At 47.3% G+C, this 25,910-nt stretch overlaps 1 protein-coding gene across 9 annotated transcripts in view; it reads right to left on the bottom strand.

Moving 5' to 3' along the window:
* SDK1 (sidekick cell adhesion molecule 1) overlaps positions 1-25,910 on the bottom strand; it is a 733,784-nt gene that overhangs the window by 36,454 nt on the left and 671,420 nt on the right. For all 9 annotated transcript variants that reach the window (XM_053276314.1, XM_053276315.1, XM_053276313.1 and 6 more), the window contains 5 exons: positions 15,868-15,983; positions 11,732-11,918; positions 10,353-10,490; positions 3,094-3,255; positions 1,534-1,659 (listed from right to left, as the gene is read on the bottom strand). In XM_053276314.1, coding sequence (XP_053132289.1) covers positions 1,534-1,659; positions 3,094-3,255; positions 10,353-10,490; positions 11,732-11,918; positions 15,868-15,983 — 729 coding nt within the window. The remainder of the gene's footprint in view (positions 1-1,533; positions 1,660-3,093; positions 3,256-10,352; positions 10,491-11,731; positions 11,919-15,867; positions 15,984-25,910) is intronic.

The following is a 25,910-nucleotide window of genomic DNA, read 5'->3' as shown; positions in this document are numbered from 1 at the left end:
TTAAAGCTCAGTGGGGCCTTCAGAAAACTCTGCTTTGGAAAATCAAGCATTTGCGTTCACGTGAGGAGCTGATCTGAATGCAGAGCAACGGTGCTTCTGTGGAGAACGCAATTCCTTGCTGAGACCATTTAAGTCTACAGAAGTTCACTGGATTGGACCCAAGGGCTAGAGAGCCCACAGAAAGCCCACTCTGGCTCCTCCCCTGGCTGTTCTCTGCTAACATGTTGGGCTGAGGAGTGTCTAGGGCTGCTTGGGGAGGTAGCACCATTGGTGGAAGGGGTGTGAGGGAAGATGGGTCGGTCCAGGAAGACAGGCCCAAGATATGGCAGCGCTGGCCATGACTCATCTGTGCACCTCCTGGAGGAGGAGTGGACAATCCTGCACATGCAATTCCACCCTTCTGATAAGCGACACAAAACTAAGACTCACTGGATGCAGCAGCTGCAGGAAGATGAATGTATTCAACTCCACATATGCCTTAGGGGAGCTGGTCCTGGGCATATGAGCTTGCTGCTCTCTCCTTTCCCATAAACACCCACAATCAGGGATACTCCCCTGGACTCAGCCCCACTCCTTAATCTAGCAACCAGCTTCGTAAGAACGGAAGAACAGCCCTGCTGGATCAAACGCAAGAAGGTCCAGCATCCTGTTTCCCACAGTGGCCCGCCTCTGAGAAGCCCACAGGCAAGAGGTGAGGGCATGCCCTCTCTCCTACTGATACTCCCCTGCAATTGGGATTCAGAGGCATCCTCTGAGCCTGGAGGTAGCCTACAGCCATCAGGACAAGTAACCATTGATAGACCTGCCCTCCATGAACTTGTCTAAGCCCCTTTTAAAGCCATCCAAGCTAGTAGCCATCACCACATCCCGTGGCAGAGAAATTCCACAGATTAATTATGCGCTGTGTGCTTCCCTGAAGACTTATCCTTGAGCAGGAGGGAATCCTGTCCCCAAACCACGACAGGACCTGCTCTACAAGGTCACGGCTGAGGGGTCAAGGAGCTGTGTTGCATGGAGGAAACCCAACCAGATAATATTTTGGAGAGGGATCAAGACAAGAAGAGTGCACCCAGTTTTGGAACAAAGGGAAGCCTGTACAAACAGGCCATATTTCAAAACGAATGCAGCTGAGAATAAATGGTACATCCCCCCCGGCCCACTTTTACCCTCAGGGCCCTGAAATGATGCTGTGCCATGTGGCAAATGTGTACAAAATGGCCGCCACAAAGCAAAGGAGCGTTGTGTGCAGAGCAACTCCTGCTGGAAACCCTTGTTACAAGTAAGACGATACTTTGTTTTGTTTAAAGGCACACACAAATATGAGCAAGGAAACGAAAACTAATAATAAAAAATGAGAACAAATAAATACATGAGAAACCAAAACAAAATTGATTTTCTCTTCCACTCATCTAAAGAATTCTCCCTCTCTCCCTCCCCTCGCCCTCCTCTCCTTCTCTCCCCTTTTGATTCCATTACTGTATTTTCTGGCCAAGCTGATTTTTGTGTACTGCTCTCCTGCAAGGCGTTGCCTACCTGAAGGTCTGGTTTCTATGACGTAGCCGGTGGTGGGTTTGTCTCCTGAAACTCCCTCGGTCCAGTACAAAGTCATTCCAGAAGCTGTTTTTGAAACCAGAACGTGCTGAGGGGAACCAGGAGATCCTGTGGAAGTGACACCAACATATTAGAAGGTGAGGGGGGTCAGCGTGATGATCAGTCATACCATGCTCTCTAGTCATGTTAGAGATGAGTGATTAAAACCCAGAAAGTCCCAGGCAAAGAGGTGTCTCCTTTGAAAAGGGAAGTACTGTATGCTGATATCCTGTGTGCCCATACCCACTCATTCTCACAGAGTCTACCGATAATGAAGCCACATCTCCCCAAAGTCTTCATGTCACAAGAGGAGACCTGGAGCTCAGAAAATGTACCACTCCAGAGGTACATCTGAGTCAGGTATGCCCCACCAAGATTATAAGAGATATCCTCTTGTTTGGGAGCTGTGAATGGCATCAGAGCAAATGGCAGCTCTGGAAGTGAGTCAGTGAGATAGAGATTGAGTGTGAGTGTGAGTGTGCACACATGAACAGTTTTAACCGGAACCGCAACTCAACAGCAAGGGTTAGCCCCTCATTGTTTGCTGTCCCAATCCTGACTGCCCTTCCCACAACTGCTATCCTTCTCCACAACTGCTCTCTCTCTCTCTCCCCCTCCCTAACACACACACACACACACACACACACACACACACACACACACACACCCTACGTCATTTGGTACATATCCTTGGTTGCTTTCAAAATATTTGCTACAGGATGGCCAACATTAGGATCAGTTCCCAACTGTCTGAGGCAGAACTGTTTGCCTATGAGCAGGAGCTTCATTGATATTGCAGTTTGAGGGAAGTGCAGAATGTAAGTTTGAGTGAGACTTCAGGTTTGCTTAAAAATAATAGGACCTTTCTAGACTTCTAAGAACTGCAAAGGTATGCTTGAAGTGAAGACTTCAAGCATACTGTGCAGTGAAGACTCCAAAGCCAGCGAGGTCAGTGAATAAGACCAGCAGCAGATTTCAAAGCCCTGCATAGGTCTGCCTCACCTTATGACTAGTGGCCAGAATAAATCAGGCAAGGCCATAAAAAAATGGCAGAATGAGGCAAAATAAGAGAAATGATGCAAATTTGCTTAATACACAAAAGGAGTGGAATTCAGTTTTCCGGGGCCAGAATTTTATTTATTTGTAGTGAACAGTCTGGGGAGCACTCAATGCTAGGCTGAAACTCCTGTCAGCTTCATCTCTGTTGTGCCTGAGACTTGTAGAAATACGCTGGGCATGGGCTAGGGGAGGCGGAACATTTGCCGCATAATTGCAACGTTAGGGCTGGACCCCATCTGTATGAGGCTGAGGTCCCTTGGGAAGACACTTGGCACTTGTCATTGCCTGTTGAGAGACACACTAAATCATGTCATGCAGCTTGATTCTTCCTTGGCTTGAAGAGGCATTTGGAATACCTTCTCTGCCGCTGGGTGCTCTGTTAATGCAATCAACAATGCTTAGCTTTCTGTCTTCCTTTTGGCACGGCCCTCTCATCTCACTTACCCTCTGCTGGCCCAGCTGTGACGTTGGCTTGCAGCTCGGGTCCATAGGCGATGGTCCTGGCTTGCACTCGGAACAAGTAGGTCATCCCCTTGGTGAGGTCCCTGACCTTTAGCCAGCGCTGCCAGTTCCCCTTGATGTCCACAGTCACCACTCTGCTCACCCCTGGAACAGGCCCATCCAGATGAAAAATAAGATAAGGCATTAATACTCAATGCCGCCTCTCCGCCACCACCACCAAGCAGTTGAGCAGCAGAGCTTATCCAGTCTAGATTTCCACTAAAACTATCTAGCCGTTTGCTAAGGAAGAATTTCTTACAATTAGTGGGAATTTAAGTAGCGATAATGGCCAATTTTCGGCACAGATAAGTGTAATTAGACTTTAAGCTTGATAAGTGAGTACTGACAAGGAAAAAAACCTTACAGCGCAATTGGGAAATTACCCAGAGGCTGAAGACTACCTTACTAATTATACTGGGATGGGGGAATGAGGTGGGCAGAGGGGATTGTAAACTCTAACTCTCTTCTTTAGCACAAGCCTCTTCTACATGGTGCTTCTGTGCTAATCACCCTGTCAAATCGCTCCAGAAAAAACATACAATAGACTGAGTCTCTCTTGCCCAATAATTCATCCATGTACAGCAAAGCAACTGGAGTAAAGCGCTTTAACATTTCAGATTGGATTGTTTAAAATTCACTTTGCAATCGTGAAACAACCACTAGGGGAGGAGGGAAAATTGACCCTGTAGAGGTACAGAGGATTTATTGAGATAAGAATTCCCAAAGAAAACTTTCCTTGGCTGAATTTGCAAAAATTCCACATCATAGACTCCTTACACGCATTTTTAAGCATTTTCAGCGTCAAGGAAGAGATGTAAAAGGATGACATAAAAACACAAGAATGTAGGGGCCTGGTTCACACAATCATTGTAATCTAGGTTTACTGAGGTTACCAAAATTGAACTGAGTGTGTGAACCCATGCCAAGGTGGGACTCTTGGGCCATAGACCACCTTGGCACAGTTCACAGAATCACTTAAATGCTGGTAACCACATTAAACCTACATTCAAACAATTGTGTGCACAAGCCCAAGAATTGTGTTGATCAAGCGTTCTGTTTCCAGCAGTAGTCCGTCAAGCATCTGGAAAGCTCACAAGCAGGACATGAAGGCTATAGCCTTCGCCTATTAGTCCACCACATCTGGTATCTCACGTTTAACCATAGAGGTTCCATTTATTTATTTATTTAGCACATTTTTATACTGCCCTAACCCAAGATCTCTAGTGATTTAGTGTCACTATCAAGGCTGGACAAAGTTGACAAACCCAACCACCATTATGGCAATTAATTTTTTTAATACACCAAGAACTTTAAAGTAAATATGTACAAATTAAAGCAATTGTGCTTCAGCGGAGAATCGTGATGCCTCCAGGGACAACTTGGTCCAAGATTCAGCAAGTTGATTCTTAACATTATTGCCTTACAATGTATCAACAGATTGTAAGTTTATGTATTTTTAAAAGCATCCCTCCAGGAATGGGAAAAAAGTTGGAGTGCGTATTATAATAAGGGGGAAACAATCTCTGTTCTAGCCTTCTGCTCCCTTTCCCGAGCTGGGCAAGTCATTTAGGTTGCAAACTCAAGGATTAAAAACTTGTACTCTGCATTCACACAATTACGGCAATCCTGGTTAATCAGGATTGCTGAGCCTGGTAGAGCGAATTGTGAGAACTCATGATTTCCTGGCAGTCCTGGCCAACCAGGACAGATAAGCAGAATCTGATTGCTGTGATTGTGTGAACACAGCCTCTGTGTTTGGAAGCGGTTCTCTCATAGCTTCTATTTCCCCTTTCTTAGCAAAGTATTGACGTTTTTGAACTTTGGTGCTGGAGAAGACTTTTGAGGAGACCATGGACAGCCAGGAAAGCAAACCAATGGATCACAGAACAAATCAATCCAGAATTTTCACTCGAGGCACATATGACCAGGCTCAAAAACTATCATACTTGGGACACATTATGCGAAGACCCAGCTCCCTTGAGAAGTCTATAATGCTGGGGAAAGTTGAAGGAAAGAGAAGAAGAGGATGACCAGCAGCAAGGTGGATGGACTCAATAACGACAGCAATGAATACACCACTGAGAGACCTTAAAGGCCAAGTTGAAGACAGACCATCCTGGAGATAATCTATCTATGTGGTTGCCAAGAGTCAACACTGACTTTACGGCACTTAATCATTCAGTCATCTCTTTTCTGGTTTTCCTTCTAACCTTGCATAGAACATGATCTACAGAAATACCTGGAGTTTTAAGGAGTCGGAGAGTAGTAGTTTGTCAATATTATATCCCTATAAAAGTAATATCTAATATTACGTATGCCTTTATGACTGCTGCTGTTTTATGTTAAGATGCAGAAAAGTATGAGCCTCAAATAGTCTCTTCCCTGGATGATATAACAATTCATTAAAAACCCAACTGTAGCTAGTAGGATCAAATTTTTCAGAGTGCATTACGTCTGCCATATTTATCATTCATCTCTTTAGTTTATTACTTAGGCATATTAAAGATATTTATCTCAGCTTTTATTGGTTAAGTCTAAAAAAGAAGTTTTCAAAGCTGTTAAAGTTCACATTTTCCTTCCAATTATTCTTTTAGTTCAGAGACTTGTTCGTTGCTGAAAAGACCCTCCAGCTCTGGGAAATTACGCTGGACGGCCGCCGTTGTCTCTAGGGGACACGTTGAACTTATCCAAGACAATTCTGGAGATAAAGAAAAAACCCCAAACAACTGAAATTTTCAAGAATTGTTTTGCTTTTAAAAGTGAACTGTGAAAAACAGCTCCAGGGATTGCTTGCCATCTCCTGCTAGGAGGGAGAGACCATAAAAATGGAGCAATCGTTAATTGGGACTTCAAGTACAAGTTACCCGAGGAGAAAGAAGGTATAGAGAAGCAGACATGTTAGATCTTCTTATCTGAAGAACACAGAAAATGAGGAACAATTTCCTACAAGAAGCAAAATGCTATAATAATAATAATAATATCTTTTTAAAAGAAGAAGATAGAAAATAAAATAAAGAGCAGCTCTCTGGATCCAAATTGTTGTCTCCCCATCTAAGCAGCTCAGGATGGCACAATGGTTTCGCCCCTCCCTAATTTCATCATCACAACAGCCCCGTGAAAAAGGCTAGAGAGGGAATGGTTCAGTGTCACCAAGGCGGAGCAGAGAGCTGAACCCAGGTCTTCCTGTCCCAGCCACATCACCACACTGGCTCTCTTGGGTTTCGGCAGGTGCTTCTGTTCCTACCCTCCCTGCCGTGGCCTGAATGCAGATTCTGCTCCCACCTGGGTGCCTGCTATTTGCAAGGGGGGAAAACAAGCACATGGGAACCAGTGCTGTGATCACAATCCAGTCAGGTCTGGCCCTGACTGAGCGGTGAACCAGAAGGTTCCCGTTTCAGATCTCCGCCAAGTTGCTCGCCAGGTGGTTTTACGCAAGGCTGTATTCTCTCCATCAGGACCACACGGGCCAGGGCCACAGGCATGATTAAAGCCGCGTCCAGCTTGGCCCGCAGCTGTTCTGCTGCGTGAGGTCTCTAAAGAGACCGAGTGCCACACTCTCCTCCTGCAGCAAGCCTTGAACCTGCCAACCTCTGCTCAGACTGCAAGTTTCACCACACAATGAAGCATCTGCTCACAAGGAGATTAAAATCCTGGGCATTCTTGTAGCCCCAAGACAAGGGATGTCTGGGGATCTTTACAGAATGTCTTTCACGGATGGGGAGGCCCAAGGGTTTGCGCTCTAGGCCAAGGGCCATCGATGCCGCCACCGCTTACTGCAGCATCTCGTTTCCAGAAACAGGGCAGACCTGTCTGCTTTCTTCCTTTCATGGCCACAGCCTGATGCTACGGGGCAAACAATGCTCAGCAATTCATGCTGTGCAGCTGGTCAGCTGCACAAAACCCTGGCACTGAAGAAGGGGAAGAATCCTTTCCCGGTCCTTCTAAACGACTTAATAAAGTATGTATCCTGAGGCGCAAGAGCTGATCGATGACAGCAGAACCAGACTCCTTAAATACTTATTCCATGCACAGGTGAGGGAACATGACCCTCTATTAATACCTTGTAGGTTCTGTTGGACAGATCACACAGCAGGAAAATTCCCTAAATACCTCAGTCTCTTACAGTTCCTCCTCGCGTTTCCTGATTAAAATGATACACTCTGTCTCCAGTAGTGCTTCATGCCGAACCTCTTCCTAACAGTGAATAGGATAGGCGGCCTGCTTTTTATTCCCTTCCTTTCATTTGGAAGTACAATTTGTTCAGTACACAAGGCATGGATATTCAAGACCTAAAGGCAACTTCCTTTCCCCTCCCCCTTTCTTTTTTTGGGAGAAAAAAAAAAAGCCCAAACAATACTAGTGATTGATCCCCTCATACATTAGAATCAGCAGGCGGTAGTTACTAGAAGTCATGGAGTCAAAGTTGAATTCGTGATTGGACTACTGGCAGCCCATCAGAAATATAAAATAAACATTAAATAACCCATGCGGGCAAAACCTTTTAATCTTTTTCAAATTTACCTTTGGAATGATTTTATGTTCATTTGAGACAGATTATCAATTCTTTCTGGGCTGATATTTTGTTAAATTAATCACACCATTTAGGCTTCCAGTCAATGGGGCAAGATTAAATCTAGGGGTGGATTAAAAATGCCATCGGAGAGTAAAGAAAGTATGAATGCAGCTGAAATAAAGGTTATGATAATCAAGTTGCTTACTAGAGAAGAATGTGATTCAAATCGCTGATGTCAGGATTACGATACAGCACAGTGTGAATAAGTGTAGGCAAAAGTAGGCCAGCATTTCTCGAAAACATTTGGCCCAAAGGGAAATAAGGAGCCCGGGAGGCAAATGTCAAAAAGGAGGGGCAATTCTGGTATTGCTCCAGAATAATTAATTTGGAGGCTGCTGTCTATACATCAAGGCAGGAGTTCACAAATTTGGGTCCCCAGCTGTTGTTGGACTCCGGCGGATGGGGATTATGTGAGTTCAAGTCCAGCAACATCTGGGGACCCAAGTTTGAGAACCGCTGCATCGAGGTGTGACGTGCTTCCTTATCAAGTTGCTTGGATGCTCAGGTCACAAACACATTTATTTGTTTAAAAAATGATATCCCACCTTTTCTTAGTTAAATTCAAGGTGGCTAACAATGGCACAGCAGGAAATGACTTGACTAGCAGAGGTTACTGGTTCGAATCCCCGCTGGTACACCTATATTAGGCAGCAGTGATATAGGAAGATGCTGAAAGGCATCATCTCACACTGCGTGGGAGGAGGCCATGGTCAATCCCTCCTGGATTCTATCAAAGACAAACCACAGGGCTCTGTGTGCGCCAGGAGTCGACACCGACTTGACGACACACTTTACTTAATTAAGGTGCCTTATCTGGAGTGGGTCTGTTTTGCTGAGCACTGCCTTCTGTTGGCAGTAGCAAGTTCTCAAGCAAAGTCTTTCCCAGGACCTGCTTCTTAGAATCCTCCAAGGCAGAGATGTCCCAGTGACTGAAAACCTGGGACTTTGTAGGTGCAAAACATGCTCTACCACTGAGCCATAGCCCCGTCCCAATACAAGCTACCTGGTGCCTTTTTGCCTTCTGAAGTTGCACGAGGACCTATCACAGTCAGGAACTTCTCTGTGGTAGCACCTTCCGGGCAGGCTTCAGTTCCACAGGCACTCACTCCTACAACCACTAAGGGGCTGAGAAAGACCTTACATGCAAAAAGCCCTTGGAGGAATGAGCTGCAATGGTAGAAGGGATTCCTTACTAAGTGGTCACTCTTTAAAGCTGTGGTTCTCTTGTATTTACCAGTGGGGGAGCAACTGTCCCTATCCAGCCCCAGCACAACATTCCTCCAGTGGCTGCTGTTGCTAGGGTCTGCCCTTTAGACTGTGAGCCCTTTGGGGACAGTTGACTATTTCCTTATAACTTTGATGTGCAAACTGCTTTCAGAACTTTTTTGTTGGGAAGAGGTATATAAATATTCATTTATTATTATTTATTTTTGTTTACACAATCAGACAGGTGTTATTGACTGGTTTGTTTTATCCAGACATCGAGTCCTTCCCAAGGACCTGGGATGCCAGAATTTTATTATCAGAGTTGTTTCTGTTATTATTATAGATATCGTCGCAGAATATAGGCTGTTCCCAGTAAAGTTGCTTTTTGTAATTGGCTGATGGTGATTTCTGTTGTTGTTGTTATTATTATTATTGCTGCTATTCATGTTGCGGTATCGGTGTTTGACACTTTTGTGTCCTTTGGCTCTATTGTTCTATAGTGGTTGCTGTAAATGGTTCTGTTAAATACTTGGAAGTTGTCTTGAAGTTTGCCTTTTAGTTTAGAAAACAAACTAAGTGGGGGGCGGTATGATAGAGGTTTACAAAACTGTACATGGTGCAGAGAAAGTGGTCCGAGAGACATTCCCCCCTTCTTCCATAGCACTAGGACCCAGAGTCATCAATGAAAATGATCGGCCAGACAGACCAACGGAAGCCCTTTATCACAAAAAAGCGCCCTTAACTTTATAGACTTTGCTGCCTCCGGATGTGGAGACGGCCACGAGCTTCGATGGCGGGTAGGCCAATTCGCGGAGGATGTCTACTAGCCATGATGGCTGTAGGCTACCTCCAGGCTCAGAGGCGGTGGGCCAGATGCTGCTGGGAAGCAACAGTGGGTGAGACAGTTGTCTCCACGTCCTGCGTGTGGGTTTTGTGGAAGTGTCTGGTTGGCCAATGGCCACTGCAGGAAACAGGATGCTGCACTAGATGGGCCTGTAGTCTGAGCCGGCCAGGATCTTCTTATGAGGGCCCATCTAGGCTAGATGGATAGATATATATTGGGGGAAAGTAATAAAACAAGCAAATCTACAGAGCTCTCATTCAGAGAGAGGCATCTGGTGGTTGATATCATTGTGTCTCCCCCCCACCAATGAATGGTGGGAATTATAGGCTGTGAGAATGCTGGAGATTTTTTTTTTTAAATAGCGATTGCAACTCCCTATACAGACCTACAATTTCCAAGGTACAGAAATGTGACATGAGTGTTCACAGGCACCAGCCTCCCGCCTCGGCTGCACGAAGTGGACGGAGAAGGGGGCAGGGGGAAAGACAGATGAGCCAAGCTCCCTTGGAGTCACTAGAGTGACAGGCGTCCTGCCCCCACCCCAGGAGGGGCAGAGAGACCCTTGCTTGGCTTTCTTACCTTGGACCGGGGCCAAAGGTTCGTAGATCACCCGATAACCCTGCAGAATGCCATTGGCTGCAGCGGGCTCCCCCCAGGAAGCATTGAGGGTAGAGCAAGTGATTTCGGAGAAGGTCAAGGAGCTGGGGACGCTGGGGGCTGAAAGAGATACCGACAGACTGAGCAGCGCAAGAAACGCATCGCGTAACGAATAGCACAAATCTTTTCTCGGTCAGTAAAACTGCTCCCTGGCTACCGAAATTCTCTTTCTGTTTCTTTTCTGTTCCGTTGCCCTTTCCGGCATCAGTTTTGATTTGCAGATCCCTCCCAGCGGGCCAGTTCGAACGCAGGTCTCAAAACCCAAACCCTCGCTCAATTCTGTATTTGGACTTCTTACCGTAAACAGAAAGCACTAGGCAGATGTGGATCTCTGTCACCTTACGGGAGGGGCTGGGAAAGGCCCATGTCTAAAACCCTGGAAAGCCGCGGCCAAGCAGCAGAAAGAATACTGGGAGTTATTCACACATGGCTTCAAACACATGTGGAGCGAAACCACTTTGAATTACACTCGCAGCACTGGGGGAAGCGGCCCCTCCTCTCTGCTCTCGGGTTTTCTTTTGTGCAGATTCACATCACATGGCCTCTGTGTTTTCCTTCTAGCCAGTGGTGGGCGGGGGAGATTTCTAAAGCCTGTAACTGCATTCCTAAAGAGGGTTTCCCTCTTATCATGTTAAAGATTCTACATCAGTGACTGCCTCTCCCTCTTTGCTCCGGAGTTTTCAGAAAAAGCCGCTTAAAACCAGCATTTTAAAAACCCAAAAATACATCAAGATAAGCTAGAATTGAGAAGACAAAGCCCGGTTTGTGTGTGGAGTGCTTCCAAGGATCTCGAATGGACTTCGGGGTAAGTTTGGCTGGTGTGTGAATGCATGCACTCTCTTCCGGAGGAGTTTTGGGGTGACAGTCCTGTCTGCCAAGCCTCCTGGTGGACCAAACGCCTGACTCCACAGAAGGAAGATCCATATGTTGTAGGGGAGCACTAGTAAAGCCCTAGGAGGGCAGGCCCCTCCTGGCACAAGATGTCCAAGGAATGGATGTCCCAAAAGGCCAGTTAGTGTGATCTTGATCTCTGAGTAACTGTAGGCTTCACAGCTGGACTCACATCTGCATTGGGCTGGGATACTTTGTTCCATGCCAGAATGTTCAGATTTGAGTCGGCGATGCCTATGTTTGGGCAAAGGTCCTGGATTCTGGGTGAAATGCACACCACTTCCCTGTGCCTGATCCTTCCCAAACCGTGTGTCTCTGGCAGTTTTCTTTCCAAACACAAGAAGGGAAGTGCAACGTTAGATGTGCACGAGAGAGAGGCCGTGCTGCGAAGGTGGAAAGCAGGCGCTTACCTGCCTGGTGTGTTCTGCGCTGCTCTGGGCTGCTCTTTGGCCCGTCCCCGGCTGCGTTGAAAGCGGAGATGCAGACCAGGTATTTGGTGTAGCTGGTCAGGTTCTTCAGCCGGACGCTTGTCTCTGGGAGGAAAAGGACTTTCAGCTTTTCTGTGTCATTCCGACTGTCCACCTCCCAGTAGTAAACCTGGACGGATGGGAAAGGGTTTGTTTATTGGGATGCTTAAGCCCACTCACTACCCAACTAAATTTACTTACTCCTCTCTTGTTCACCTGTTTTACCCATCACTCAGAGGCTGCTGGGCTACAACTCCTATCATCCCCCAGCCCCAATGGCCAAAGGCCAATATGGCTGGGGATGATGGGAGTTGTAGTCCAACAGCCTCTGGGGACCCAAGTTTGAGAACCCCTGCCATCACTCTTTCTCACTGCACTTTATAAACTAAATAACTCTAATACCCCTCTAATACTACTACTACCACCACCATCCAGCCACCATCCAGTGTAGATCAGATCCTGGGCAGGGACCTAATAAAACCATGCCTGGTTGAGAGGAAGTGAGATCATCCAGTGATGCTGCCTGGTAGGAGAATCAGGACAGAAAACAAGTTTGAATGACTTTGAAAGGGGAGGACAGGTCTATCAATGGCTACTAGGTCTGGTAGCTATAGGCCACCTCCAGTCTCAGAGGCAAGATGCCCCTCAATACCAGTTGTAGGGAAGCAACAGCAGAACATAGGCACATAGGAAGCTGCCATAGACTGAGTCAGATCATTGGTCCATCTAGCTCAGTATTGTCTATACAGACTGGCAGCAGCTTCTCCAAGGTTGCATGCAGTCGGGAATCTCTCTCAGCCCTATCTTGGAGATGCTGCCAAGGAGGAACCTGGAACATTCTGCTCTTCCCAGAGCGGCTCCATCCCCTGAGGGGGATCTCTTACAGTGCTTGATTATGGTGTCCCATTCAAATGCAACCAGGGCAGACCCTGCTTAGCTAAGGGGACAAGTCGTGCTTGCAACCAGAAGAGAGGACATGTCCTCGCCGGTGAGCTTCCCAGGTGCGCCTGGTGGGCCACTGTGTGAAACAGGACGCTGGACTAGGTGGGCCTCCTTGGGCCTGATCCAGCAGGGCTGATCTTCTGTTAGGCTAGACAGACCTCTGTCTGACCCAACAGGCTCTTCTTCCATGCTCAGCGCCCAGCACTCCGTTGGCTCTACTTTAGTATCAGTAGCAGGGGCAACAATACACAGACCTCTTCACCCCAACTGCCCCCTAGCAGGACCTCCCCCTGCCCCAGCTTGGCCACGGCCCTGCTGCTAATGAACGTCATGGTGCATCATCATTTCCTGGGCAAGCCAGGAACTTGACCTCCATGCCCAGCCAAGAGAGCCTGCCTTGGTGTGACAAGCCAAGCTTTTAGAACAGGCTGTGCACAAACAAAGGGCGGGGTGGGGGGAATATATACAAACTGTTATAGCAGGCAGCTGGCTTCTGCCAAGCAGTAATGCCAGATGATCTTCACTGGCTCCGCTTTTCTCCATTTGCGGCTCTGATGCACAGGCAGAGGACAAGCCAGGCCAGGAACGCCAGCCAAGCTCCAGGGCTTGCGAGACACATGTGCTTGGACCACCTCAAAGCTTTGCTTATAGAGCTGTAATAGGCCCTCAGCCGAGGCCCATCTTGGGCCTGGGTCCAGTGTTGCGACTAAAGACCCAGGTGGCCGCAGTGGCCATGGTGCTTTTCACCAGCGCTGCTTTTCCCTAGGCAAGAAGCTCTAGTTATCCACGCCCTGGCAGCATCCCGATGAGAGGACGGTCACCTACTCAGCACGAGGCTGCTTCTGAAGAGTGACTGGAAGCTACAGCTCATCGGGAACGCGGCTGGCAGGGCTGTTAACCAGGGTGGCCTGTTTGGTCCACACTCTGGTGAGCCTATTACTGGCAGGAGGGCCAGGAATCTCTGGAGCATCCTCTATAGGCCACTTCCAGCCTCAGAGGCAGGATGTCTCTGAATGCCAGTTGCAGGGGAGGAACAGCAAGAGAGAGGGCATGCACACACCTCTTGCCTGTGTGGGCTCCCCAGAGCATCTGGTGGGCCACTGTGGGAAACAGGATGGTGGGCTTGGTGGGCCTCCTTGGGCCTGATCCAGTAGGGCTGTACTCATGTTTTTATGGAAGACAAAAAGGAGTCCTTCACACAACACAGAGTTCTTATGGAACTCTCTGCCACAAGCTGTTGTGACGGCCACTGGCTCAGATGGGTTTAAAAGTGGACTGGACACATTCGTGGCGGAGAAGGAGACTACGGCAAGGGCTCTCAACCTTAGGTTCCCAGATGCTGCCGGAAATGCAACACCCACCATCCTGAGTCCCAGTGGCTGAAGGGGAGGATGATGGGAGTTGTAGTCCAGCAACTTCTGGAGGCCCAAGGCTGAGAAACCTTGCACTAGGGGTAAGTTTGTCTCTGAATACCAGTTGCTGGGAAGCAATCGCGGGAGAGCGACAGCTGCCTAACTCTGGCTGGCCATGGTGCCAAAGAGGAGGTGGGATGAGATGGATTTCTGGACTGATCCAACAGGGCTGCTCTTCCGTTCTCATGGACTCCAATTTTGGGTTGGGTTTTTTTGACAAGTTGGTTGCTGAGCCCAAATTCAAGGTTCTGGTCTCTGGCAAGACGCCAAATACCCACAAGGCAAACCAAGCAATCTGTTTTCACTTGATTGTGCTGACAGTGCCTTTGCGGAGGAGTTGGAGATGGCAGCCAGTTGCTTGCAAAATGCGATGCTGATATTCAGCGGATCCAGCCATGCCCACCACCAAGTGGCTTGTCCTAAGGAGCCGGGGGTGGGGGGTGGGGGCATGACAAAGGAGGCTCTTCTTCCCAGAGCTCCATTTGCTCCTCTCCCTCCCTCCCTGTGCTGCCTGCAGGCCGGCCATTCAGCAGGTAGAGCTGTGCAGTTATTCACACCACTCTACCTGATGAATGGCCGGCCTGCAGGCAGTGTGGCTCTCATTGACGCTGGGGCAGGGCGGGGTGGGCGAGAGGAGAGCAAGAAGGAGAGGCAGCTGTGCCTCCCTTGGTGCCCCCAGCTGGGAGGTTGGGACGAGCCACTCCTGCAAATGTTGACACCCTTGTCGCTTGAGGCCATTGGCTGACACGTCTTTTCCCTTCAGGGTGTGTGTGTGTGGTGGGTGGGGGGGGGAGGGCAGTGGTGCGGGAGGGGGAGAGGGAGAGAGAGGAGAGCTGGTCTTGTGGTAGCAAGCATGACTTGTCCCCTTAGCTAAGCAGGGTCCACCCTGGTTGCATATGAATGGGAGACTAGAAGGGTGAGCACTGTAAGAGATTCCCCTCAGGGGATGGAGCCGCTCTGGGAAGAGCAGAAGGTTTCAAGTTCCCTCCCTGGCAGCATCCCCAAGAGAGGGTTGAGAGAGATTCCTGCCTGCAGCCTTGGAGAAGCTGCTGCCAGTCTGTGAAGACAATACTGAGCTAGATAGACCAAGGGTCTGACTCAGTCTATGGCAGCTTCCTAGGTTCCTATGTTCATGTTAGCCATCCTGATGAAAACGTGGACAAATGCTGCATCAGGCACGGCTGTGTTGGCAATTGCAGCCTCCCAACGTGCGTGCCTGCAGCAAAACAGACACCCGTATACTCTCCACACCCCTACATGGCTCCCTGGCTACATTGGCTACAGAGACTAGTTCTGCAAGAATCTCCACGGATCTTCTCTCGATCGCTGCAACAACTCAACTCTGCATTAGGAACATAGGAAGCTGCCATATACCGAGTCAGTCCATTGGTCCATCTAGCTCAGTATTGTCTTCACAGACTGGCAGCGGCTTCTCCAAGGTTGCAGGCAGGAGTCTCTCTCAGCCCTCTCTTGTGGATGCTGCCAGGGAGGGAACTTGAAACCTTCTGCTCTTCCCAGAGCGGCTCCATCCCCTGAGGGGAATATCTTGTAGTGCTCACACTTCTAGTCTCCCATTCATAGGCAACTTCTGCTCTGCAACTGGAGTGGGGTCGCTTCTTTAGTGCTCTGCTAATTAACTGGGGGAGAAAAATGACAAGCCCCAGCAGGGAAAGTCCGACCTGCTCTAGGGAAACCCACCGCTGTGGAGGAGCGCGGCACACTTGCCTTGTAGCCTTGGATGTTCCCATTCTGGCTGTCAACGGGAGGCGGTTCCCAAGCGACTTCCAGCTGGCTTGCAGAGAGGGCGTTGACCTGGATCTTCTGCGGAGGCATTGCTGGAGCTTAAGAGAAGAAAGGGGAGGGGGGAGGATGAGAAGTGAGAGCAAGAGCTCACATCATAAGCCGGGAACAGGGATGGGTCTGAGGGCCGAAGTGGCATTTCCCAGATTGGCTGCCGCTGCCTTTCTCAGAGTCCTTTGAAACCTCTTCGCTCCCTCCACCAAATGAATCCATCGTCTCTATTCTCCTTCCCATAATTACTGTTTTTTTTTGTCTGGCTTGAGGTCAGAGGGCCTTTCTCTTCTGGACATAACGGGGTCGGGGGGAAACAACTCACACCTTGGCTCTCCCTGCTTCTCGAAACGTGCAGTCTGAAAGCTAAATAGAACCGAATGCTTTTCAAACTAGGGAGCAATCCATTCAGGATTAATCAATGCAAGGGGACATAGAGAGGTATTCTCAACGGGGATGCCCCCACAATGGCGGAATTCTTTTTTTTTGCTTAAAAGGTAGGTCAACGTTTGGTTGCCAACTGTCCCTCATTATTCAGGATGTCTGCCACCTTAAGTGGCGCAGCGGGGAAATGCTTGACGAACAAGCTGAAGGCTGCTGGTTCAAATCCCTGCGGGTACTATATCGGGCAGCACTGATATAGGAAGGTGCTGAAAGGCATCATCTCATACTGCACGGAAGAGGGCAATGGTCAACCTCTCCTGTATTCTACCAAAGAAAACCACAGGGCTCTATGGGCGCCAGGAGTCGAAACAGACTTGATGGCACACTTTACCTTTTACCCTCATTTCAGGTCCGTATAGGGACAGCATTTGTCCCTCATTTATTCAATGGCATTTAATTCAATTACTTATATGTCAATGATACTCAGGCTCTTGATCACCACGGCACACACCTGCCAGCCCCCACAAACTTGTGTCCCAATGAAATGTCGACAACGCAATGAAATGTTGGCAACCCTATATCAAAGTCTGAGCTGCAAATATTTCCCCCAAGAGCCTGGGAAACATTCCTCTCTGGGATGGCATTCAATGGTCAGGCGTGCGGGTAACCTTAATTGGACTGGCTATTTTATTTTCATCAGGTGCATTTTTGTTGCTGACCACTTTGAGCCCTCGGGAAAAGGCGCATCAGAAATTGAAACCAAGAGATTCATATTTTCTGCAGTTAGGTCTGGACGGTTGATTCTGTGAGATGTCCCAGTGCAAATAGTTATCGTGATCTCTATTCTTCCTGGTTCCATGTATTCTCCTTTTCTTACAAACTTTGCTTTACAAAATTTGACCTCTCCGCTTGTGTGTGTGTGTTCTGGACCACGAGCATGCACAAAACAGTAAAATACCATGTGGCAGGGAGAAACCCCACCCCTCCCCTTCCTGTGGCTGCACTCGCTCCTTAGAAGCAAAGCTGTACCCCTGTAGTTGCCTGACACAGTTAAATAAAATATGGTTGCATATTAGAAACCCATCCCAGACCCTAGTTCAATGCCATCTTGCTTCTGGACATGCATACTGTTGGAAGTGAAGGACTCTGCACTGTGTCATGCCTCAGTGACAGAGGGGGGCAGATTAGTGAGTCAGAGGGCTAGAGGGGTCAAGACATTGGTCATCCCTCCTCTCTACTGCTCTGACACTATCCCTTTGATATGTAGATTGCTACTCTCAGGGACATCCTTCCTTCCTGCCTCCTTTCCTCCATTCTTCTGCTTGCCTCTCTCATGCTTGCCTCTCTCTGCACCATGTGTGCAAACAGAGATGCAGACAGCATCTGTCTGCATCCAGCTAGCTAGCTAGATTAGAGATACTATCTCTCCACTTTACTATCTAGAATGGAGTCTCCAATAAAGACTCCTCATATTGACTTGAAACTATGAACTGGCTCCAAGTTTCTTTCGGCTCTTAGCAGACACGCATGCCTGGGCAGGCTCCGCTGTGTTTTGCCTCTGTGCACTCTGCTGTAATAGAAGGGTATCTCTTACCAGAGAGAATTCCCTATACGTGCAACACCTCTAAGAACACCAGCATGGAGTGCTTAATGGATTGCTTTGCATTTGGAAAGAAAAGGTGCCCAGGGCATCCCCTCTGGGGTTGCCAAAGTCAAGCTTCCCAAATCCAGGTGGCCTAATTTGCACATTATGCAAATTACACAACAGCTAATTTGCATTTTATTTATTTATTTATCTGGCAGATTTGTATTCTTCCCCCTCCTTCTCTGCCCTCTCATGTGATCGGATCAGGAGAAAAATCCGGGCAATGCATTTGAAATCCATGTAAATCTGGGTGGAATTTAGCAGTTGGGGGGAGGAGCCAAAAGCCGGGATTGATTGATGATTGATTAAGTGCCGTCAAGTCAGTGCCAGCTCTTAGCAACCACATAGATAGATTCTCTCCAGGATGAACTGTCTTCAACTTGGCCTTTAAGGTCTCTCAGTGGTGCATTCATTGCTGTTGTAATTGAGTCCATCCACCTTGCTGCTGGTCGTCCTCTTCTCTTTCTTTCAACTTTTCCCAGCATTATGGACTTCTCAAGGGAGCCAGATTATCGCATAATGTGTCCGAAGTAGGATAGTTTGAGCCTGGTCATTTGTGCCTCAAGTGAAAGTTCTGGATTGATTTGTTCTAGGATCCATTGGTTTGTTTTCCTGGCTGTCCATGGTCTCCAAGTCTTCTCCAGCACCCAAGTTCAAAAGCTTTTCTGTCTTGCTTCTTTCAAGCCCAGCTTTCTCATCCATAGAGTGTCACAGGGAAAACCATTGTCCAAAAAATTCTAATCTTTGTAGGTATAGACACATCACAGCATCTAAATATTCTTTCCAAGGCCTTCATTGCAACCCTACCAAGTGCTAGTCTGCAGCGTATTTCTTGACTGCTGGATCCTTTACTGTCGATCCTAAAAGGCAGAAGCTATCTACCACTTCAGTTTCTTCATGGTCAGTTCTAAGGCTGGTTGCTGTACCCGTTGTCATTAATCTTCTTTACATTTAATTGTAGTCCCATTTTTTCACTGTGTTCCTTGACTTTCATTACTAGAGCTTGCAGATCATCTGCATTCTTAGCTATCAGAGTGGTGTCATCAGCGAAGCGCAGGTTATTGATGTTTATTCCTCCAAGTTTAAAACAACGCACATCTTCTTCCAATCCAGCTTCTTTCAGTATATGTTCAGCATATAAATTGAATCAAGAAGGAGAAAGTATACAGCCTTGTCTTACTCCTTTGCCGATCTGGAACCAGTCTGTTTCACCATTTGGTTGTTTGAAGAATGTGTTAGCAATGAAGAGATCATTGGCTTGGCAGAAACTAATAAGTTGTTCTCCTGCTTAATTTCTGTTTCCTAGGCCATATAGGCCGACTGTGTTTTCCTCCTTACCTTTTCCAACTTTGGTATTCTAGTCTCCAACCACCAGCATCACACCTTGCTTGCATGTTCTGTCAATTTCAGACTGAACTTGAGCATAAAATTCATCAACTTCCTCTTCTTCTGCATCAGTCGTTGTGGCATAGACTTGAAGAACTGTCATGTTAAAGGGTTGTCCACGAAATCTAATTGATATTAGCCGGTCATTGACCACATTGTATCCAAGTACTGTCATTGCTATATCCTTCCTGACTATGGAAGCAACACCATTCCTTCTTTGGTTTCCGTGTCCTGAGTAGTAAACGGTATGATTGTCTGACTGAAAGTGTCCCATTCCAGTCCATTTTAATTCACTGATGCCCAAGATGTCAATCTGTAGTCGATTCATTTCATCTTTCACTGTGTCAAGCTTTCCCATATTCATGCTTCTTACATTCCCCGTTCCCATTGTAATTCTGTCTTTGCAGCTTCGGATTTTCTTTTCCCGCATGGCAACATCAGCTGCTAGATGTCTAACCTAAGGCTTTAGTCTAACCGTGTCATAAACACCATAGGTACTCTGAGAGATCCTCAGCTCTTCCTTAGTAGCATGTTGAGTGCCATCCGACCTGAGGGGCCCATCATCTGGCACTACATCGACAATCATTCCATTTTGTCTATCCATGTGGTTTTCTTGGTAAAATACAGGAATGGTTCACCATTGCCTCCTCCCACGCAGTATGTAATGATGCCTTTGTCGTTACTGAAGTGATCGTCCGCCTCCAGCACCTTCCTATATCGCTGCTGCCCAATATAGGTGCCTGCTTGCTTTAGCTGGGCAGCTGGGATGACCTTCGTGCTTTGGGTGCCCCTACTGGGAGTATACCTCCCAGCATAATTCACTCATCCCTCCCAGGAACACCCACCCCCCCGCCACGATGAAGCAGCATAGCAGGACTTGGGGGGGGGGCTACCCTAAATTCCAGGGGACATGGCAAGGCTAGTCTTCTCCGGGTTGTCAGGGGGCAAGAGTCCATAGCATTCCGACCCCAGCTTCTGTCTCCTTTTGGCCGCTTAACTGGGGGTGGCTAACTTGCTCACATCGAAACAGAATCTCAAGCAGCAACATGCTTCCTTTCTTTCTTGCAGATGGGAATGCAATCACCTCTGCCCAGCGCTGCCTCGTTGCTCTGTGCCCATTTAACAGACTGCAAATGGAAGCCATAAAACATCGCCACCCAGGGAAGATAGCCCTGGTTATCTGTTCCTCCTGAGAGCTTTCTCTTGGCAGACAATGACCTTCATAAGCCACATTACTACTATATATATATATATATATATATATATATATATATATATATATTTGCTCCCTTCCTCTCTGGGGTTATAAAATAAAATAGTAATTAACACCCACTCAGCCTGACACCAACTATTTATTTTGTTCTAACTGTGCTGTTTCCATATTATCGCTGCCCACCCTGCCGTTAATGGAAATGTTAATAACCGGCGCCAGGTTGTTGTGACAGATGCTTGGGCTCATTATCAGAAATTCTTATTTACCGCTCCATTAAACGACAGTATCACACACCCAAAAGAAAAAAAAAGGAGAAGGAGAAGGAGAAGAAACAATTCAATCAAACCTAACTGGAATAATTTTAAGAGCTACATTAATAATCCAAAACATAAATAAAGTTAATGTTTTTTGCATGTTTGCCATTGGCAAATCCGTCATGAAACCGTCATTGTACAATTAAACAGTCAAGGGCAAAATTGAGTGGAGCCATTATGCTAGTGTTTAAAAAGGCATATTAATGATGATGATGATGATAAAGATGATGATGATAACAACACTTTTCTTCAAGCCCAAGAGATAAAGCATGGGAGATCCGACCAGGTGCCCTATAGAGCACGAATGGATATGGTTTAATAAAGAAAATCCAGCAAGCTGTACACCTTTCCCACTGGACGCATAACCTGGATAGCAGTCTCTTCATTAGCACACCACCTAGAAACAGAAACTCTTAGGGCTGCTTCAAACCTTACAAAATCAGAACTGGCATCAAAAGTTCACATGGCGTTTTCACAGGTGCTTGTCCATGGATTTTGTACATGCCTCCTGTACATGCCTGGGAAGTAGGAGTTAGCCATGGCCTCCCAGCATGCACAAACAACATGCATATCTTTGGAGTCCACACAGGGGCTGCCGGTGGATGGAGTGATGCTGGGACCTTAGAAGGGCATTCTGTCTCTTCCCTCCCCACTCAGCAGTCTTGAATGGCTCCTTACAAGGAGGGCCAGTCAAGAGACTGGGAATCTCCCAGTATTGATGCCACCTGATCCTGACAGGAATTCATAATGGAGGACTGGAGGTCTAGCTACCTAGTTCTGAGCAAGTGTGAACTCCCATCCCCCCCAACTTGACTACGGCACTGCAAACAATGCTGCTTTTTGGATAAGCCAACATGGATACATGGAAAACAACCGGTTTTTCAACAGTAGCCAAAGGAGGAGAGCTGGTCTTGTGGTAGCAACCATGAATGGTCAACCTTTGCTAAGCAGGGGACATCCTGGGTTGCATCTGAATGGGAGACTACTTGTGAGCACTGTAAGATATTCCCCTCAGGGGATGGAGCTGCTCTGGGAAGAGCACCTACATGCTTGCATGCAGAAGGTTCCAGGTTCCCTCCCTGGCATCTCCAAGATACTGGAGAGGAGAGCTGGTCTTGTGGTAGCAAGCATGACTTGTCCCCTTAGCTAAGCAGGGTACATTTGAATGGGAGACTACATGTGAGCACTGTAAGATATTCCCCTCAGGGGATGGAGCCGCTCTGGGAAGAGCATCTAGGTCCCAAGTTCCCTCCCTGGCAGCATCTCCAAGACAGGGCTGAGAGAGATTCCTGCCTGCAACCTTGGAGAAGCCGCTGCCAGTCTGTGTAGACAATACTGAGCTAGATAGACCAATGGTCTGACTCACTATATGGCAGCTTCTTATGTTACTACTGGTCTTTGCTGGACCTGGACTCAGACCCAACAGGAGGCAGGAGAAGCTCATTTCTTGCTGGCCCATGCCAAGGTGTTGGACTACGAAGGCAATATAGGAGTCAGGAGCATAACTGATAGTACTAGGAACAGTCTTCTGCTAACTCCCTTGGAAAGTCTAAAATGAACCTATCTACGTTAATCCTCCTAGTGGTCGAGTCTAGCAAAGGTGAAGAAATATCCGAAGAAAACTGCTCAGAGCCAAAAGGCTCAACTATCAGACTTTATCTTTAGGGATTTATTCTCTTAAATAACTCTCATGAGGTTATCAGAGTGCATAGTAGAGCTGGCTTGTGGTTACTTTTCTTCTGTATTGTTAGCAACATTCAAATTATTTTTTAAAAGGCTTATAACACAATAGGAAAAAAGAAACCCAAGCTTCTTGATTTTAAGAAATAATAACGAATGGAATAACAACACGCTTAAAGAGGTTTATCAGAAACCCTCAATACCTAAAGTAATGTTGTGTTCTAATAGGAGTCAATATATTTTTCAGCTGAGACAGAGATGACTGAATGAATGAAGACAGGTATGTTAAGGATTCCCCTTGGTAGGGCACAGATTAATTAGGAACTGAGGATCAACAGCGCCAAGACCCACACGCTTATAGGCAAATGAATGGAACACCACATGTGAAGCCTCACAACAGGTTTAGGTGATCGATTTAAGAGATGGAGATCTACACTAACTGATACCATATGCTGGATATTACAGAGGAAGGGAAACAGAGTTAATTGAAACAAATATTTGTGCAAATCAGATCACCAGCAAAAACGCATTTAATACAGGTGGACCTCGCTATACATGATACTGTTATTTGTAGTTCCGCGTATCCACGGTCGCCTAATTGTCACCCAACCTCATTACCTGCGGATCCAAAAGGGTTAAAAACCACATATCTGTGGTTTTGCAATGGGCAGAAATGACCTCAAAGGTCATTTCTGGCCGCCATTTTGTGAAGAGGAGCCATTTTGTGGCTCATTTGGTTTTAAAAAAGCATTTTCCTGCCATCTTTGGTGGGAAAATTGGGAATTTGGGACTGGAGGAGGGGCATTCCTGGACAGCTGGAGACATGAGGAGGAGCATGGTAGGGTACTTTATTTGATTTTCACCCAAAGTTCCCCCTGCCCACATTTTCTGCCCATTTTCCAGCCTCCAGGAACCTAAACCACTCCATTTCCCATTCCACAATGCCCCATTGTCTGTGGTTGTAGTGAAGAAAAGAACCCTTGTGGATAACGGAGTCTACCTGTATTAAAAATGTATGTGTCATCAATGAAATATAGGGTTCGTAACTCTGGTCCTCATGCCTTGTAACTTGAAAAAATAACCATGAAGCATGTCTTTGAATGGCAGACAACTTGGCTTGCAGTGCTTACTGCTGTCCCAAATTTGAGGAAAGAGATAGACGAAAAGGAAGGAGAAAAGAGCACAATAACCTGACTCCTGGATCCAGAAATGAAGGAGAAAGACTGGTACTCCCACGAACACTTGGAAACATAAATCCAGCACCTGCAACCACAAGATCTGCTTGGGCTACCAACTAACAGTGCAAGGAAATGGAGAAGCACACAGCCTTTTCTGAGACCTGGGATTTTTTTTAGTTCAGATTATCGTGGTATAATAGGAACATAGGAAGCTGCCATATACTGAGACCTGTGGTCTATCTAGCTCAGTGTTGTCTACCCAGAATGGCAGCGGCGTCTCCAAGGTTGCAGGCAGAAATGTCTCTCAGCCCTATCGTGGAGATGCTGCCAGGGAGGGAACTTGGGACCTAGATGCTCTTCCCAGAGTGGCTCCATCCCTGAGGGAAGAGCTGGTCTTGTGTTAGCAGGCAAGAGTCCCCTTAGCTAAGCAGGGTCCACCCTGGTTACATATGAATGGGAGACTAGAAGTGAGCACTGCAAGGTATTCCCCTCAGGGGATGGAGCCACTCTGGGAAGAGCATCAGAAAGTTCCAGGTGTGTTCCAGGTTCCAGTGTATTTGCTTCTGTACCCCCTCAACCTGCAATAGTGCACCACATTCATGTAGTTAGTTATGCATTTCATTTCTCTCCAAGGAGACCAGAGAGGCATACCTGGCTTACTCTTCCTTTTTATCCTCACAGCCACCTTGTGAGGTCGCTTAGGGTGAGCCTGTGTGACTGGCCACTAGCCATTCTTAGATACCCTGACAATTCGGATGAATTTTATATAAACATATTTCTTCCTGATAAACACATTTATGTCTCACCCTCAGTAGCCAAATTCTGAGGAGAGCTGGTCTTGTGGTAGCAAGCATGACTTGTCCCCTTAGCTAAGCAGGGTCTGCCCTGGTTGCATATGAATGGGAGACTAGAAGTGTGAGCACTGGAAGATCTTCCCCTCAGGGGATGGAGCCGCTCTGGGAATTGCATCTAGGTTCCAAGTCCCCTCCCTGGCAGCATCTCCAAGATAGGGCTGAGAGAGACTCCTGCCTGCAACCTTAGAGAAGCCGCTGCCAGTCTGTGAAGACAATACTGAGCTAGATGGGCCAATGGTCTAACTCAGTATATGGCAGCTTCCTATGTTTGTTCCTATGTTCATATGCAACCAGGGCGGACCCTGCTTAGCTAAGGGGACAAGTCATGCTTGCTACCACAAGACCAGCAGCAGAGCAAGCTGTGATTCAGAAAGGCGATTAAGTGGTGAGATCTTTGCAGGAGACCTGAGACTAGGACTTGGGGAAACCCTCACAGTAATTCAGCAACCCCAAGACCCTTAAGGGGCTTTGTGGAGTTGATGACATCAACATTCACGCTAGGGCAGTGGTTCCCAACCTGTGGTGCTCCAGGTTTTGCTGAACTACCACTCCCATCACGCCCCGCTAACATTTATGGTGGCTGGGGATGATGGGAGTTGTAGTCCAGTAACATCTGGAGGACCACAGGTTGGGAAGCCCTGCTCTAGGTCACGGAGTGGTTCAGGCCTGCTTAACTCCTGGACTATGCACATAGCAAAAGTAGGAAGGAGGCACACAAACACACTTTCTCTCTCTTTCTCTGTGTTTGACACTGTGATGTACGATTACTACCCATTTTTATAGAATGATCAGTGTACAGGAATAATCATTCCCTCATTCACCTTAGAAAATCCTGTGAAGTGGGCCATTTGTCTTCCCATTTTACAGAAGGTAAACTGAGGTAGCAAGCATGACTTGTCCTCTTACCTAAGCAGGGTCCGCCCTAGTTGCATATAAATGGGAGAAGTGTGAGCACTGTAAGATGTTCCTTTCAGGGGATGGAGCTGCTCTGGGAAGAGCAGAAGGTTTCAAGTTCCCTCCCTGGCAGCATCTCCAAGATAGGGCTGAGAGAGATTCCTGCCTGCAACCTTGGAGAAGTTGCTGCCAGTCTGTGAAGACAACACTGAGCTAGTAGACCCATGGTCTGACTCAGTATATGGCTGCTTGCTATGTACCCATGTACCAGAAGACTTCTAGGGGGGTGGGTGGGAGAAGTCAGGTAGGAGATGGCATTATTGAAAGCTCTTATGTGTGAAAAAAGACCCCTCCCTTGAAAGTAGAAACCTAGGACAGCAGGGAGTGGTCTTCATGAGGACATTTCTCCCTGACGAGCTCGTGTTTTAC

The sequence above is a fragment of the Hemicordylus capensis genome, chromosome 13 (genome assembly GCF_027244095.1).
Source record: "Hemicordylus capensis ecotype Gifberg chromosome 13, rHemCap1.1.pri, whole genome shotgun sequence".
Taxonomy (NCBI): domain Eukaryota; kingdom Metazoa; phylum Chordata; class Lepidosauria; order Squamata; family Cordylidae; genus Hemicordylus; species Hemicordylus capensis.
Note: the sequence above shows the minus strand (reverse complement) of the source record. Positions and strands in the feature narration are given on the sequence as shown.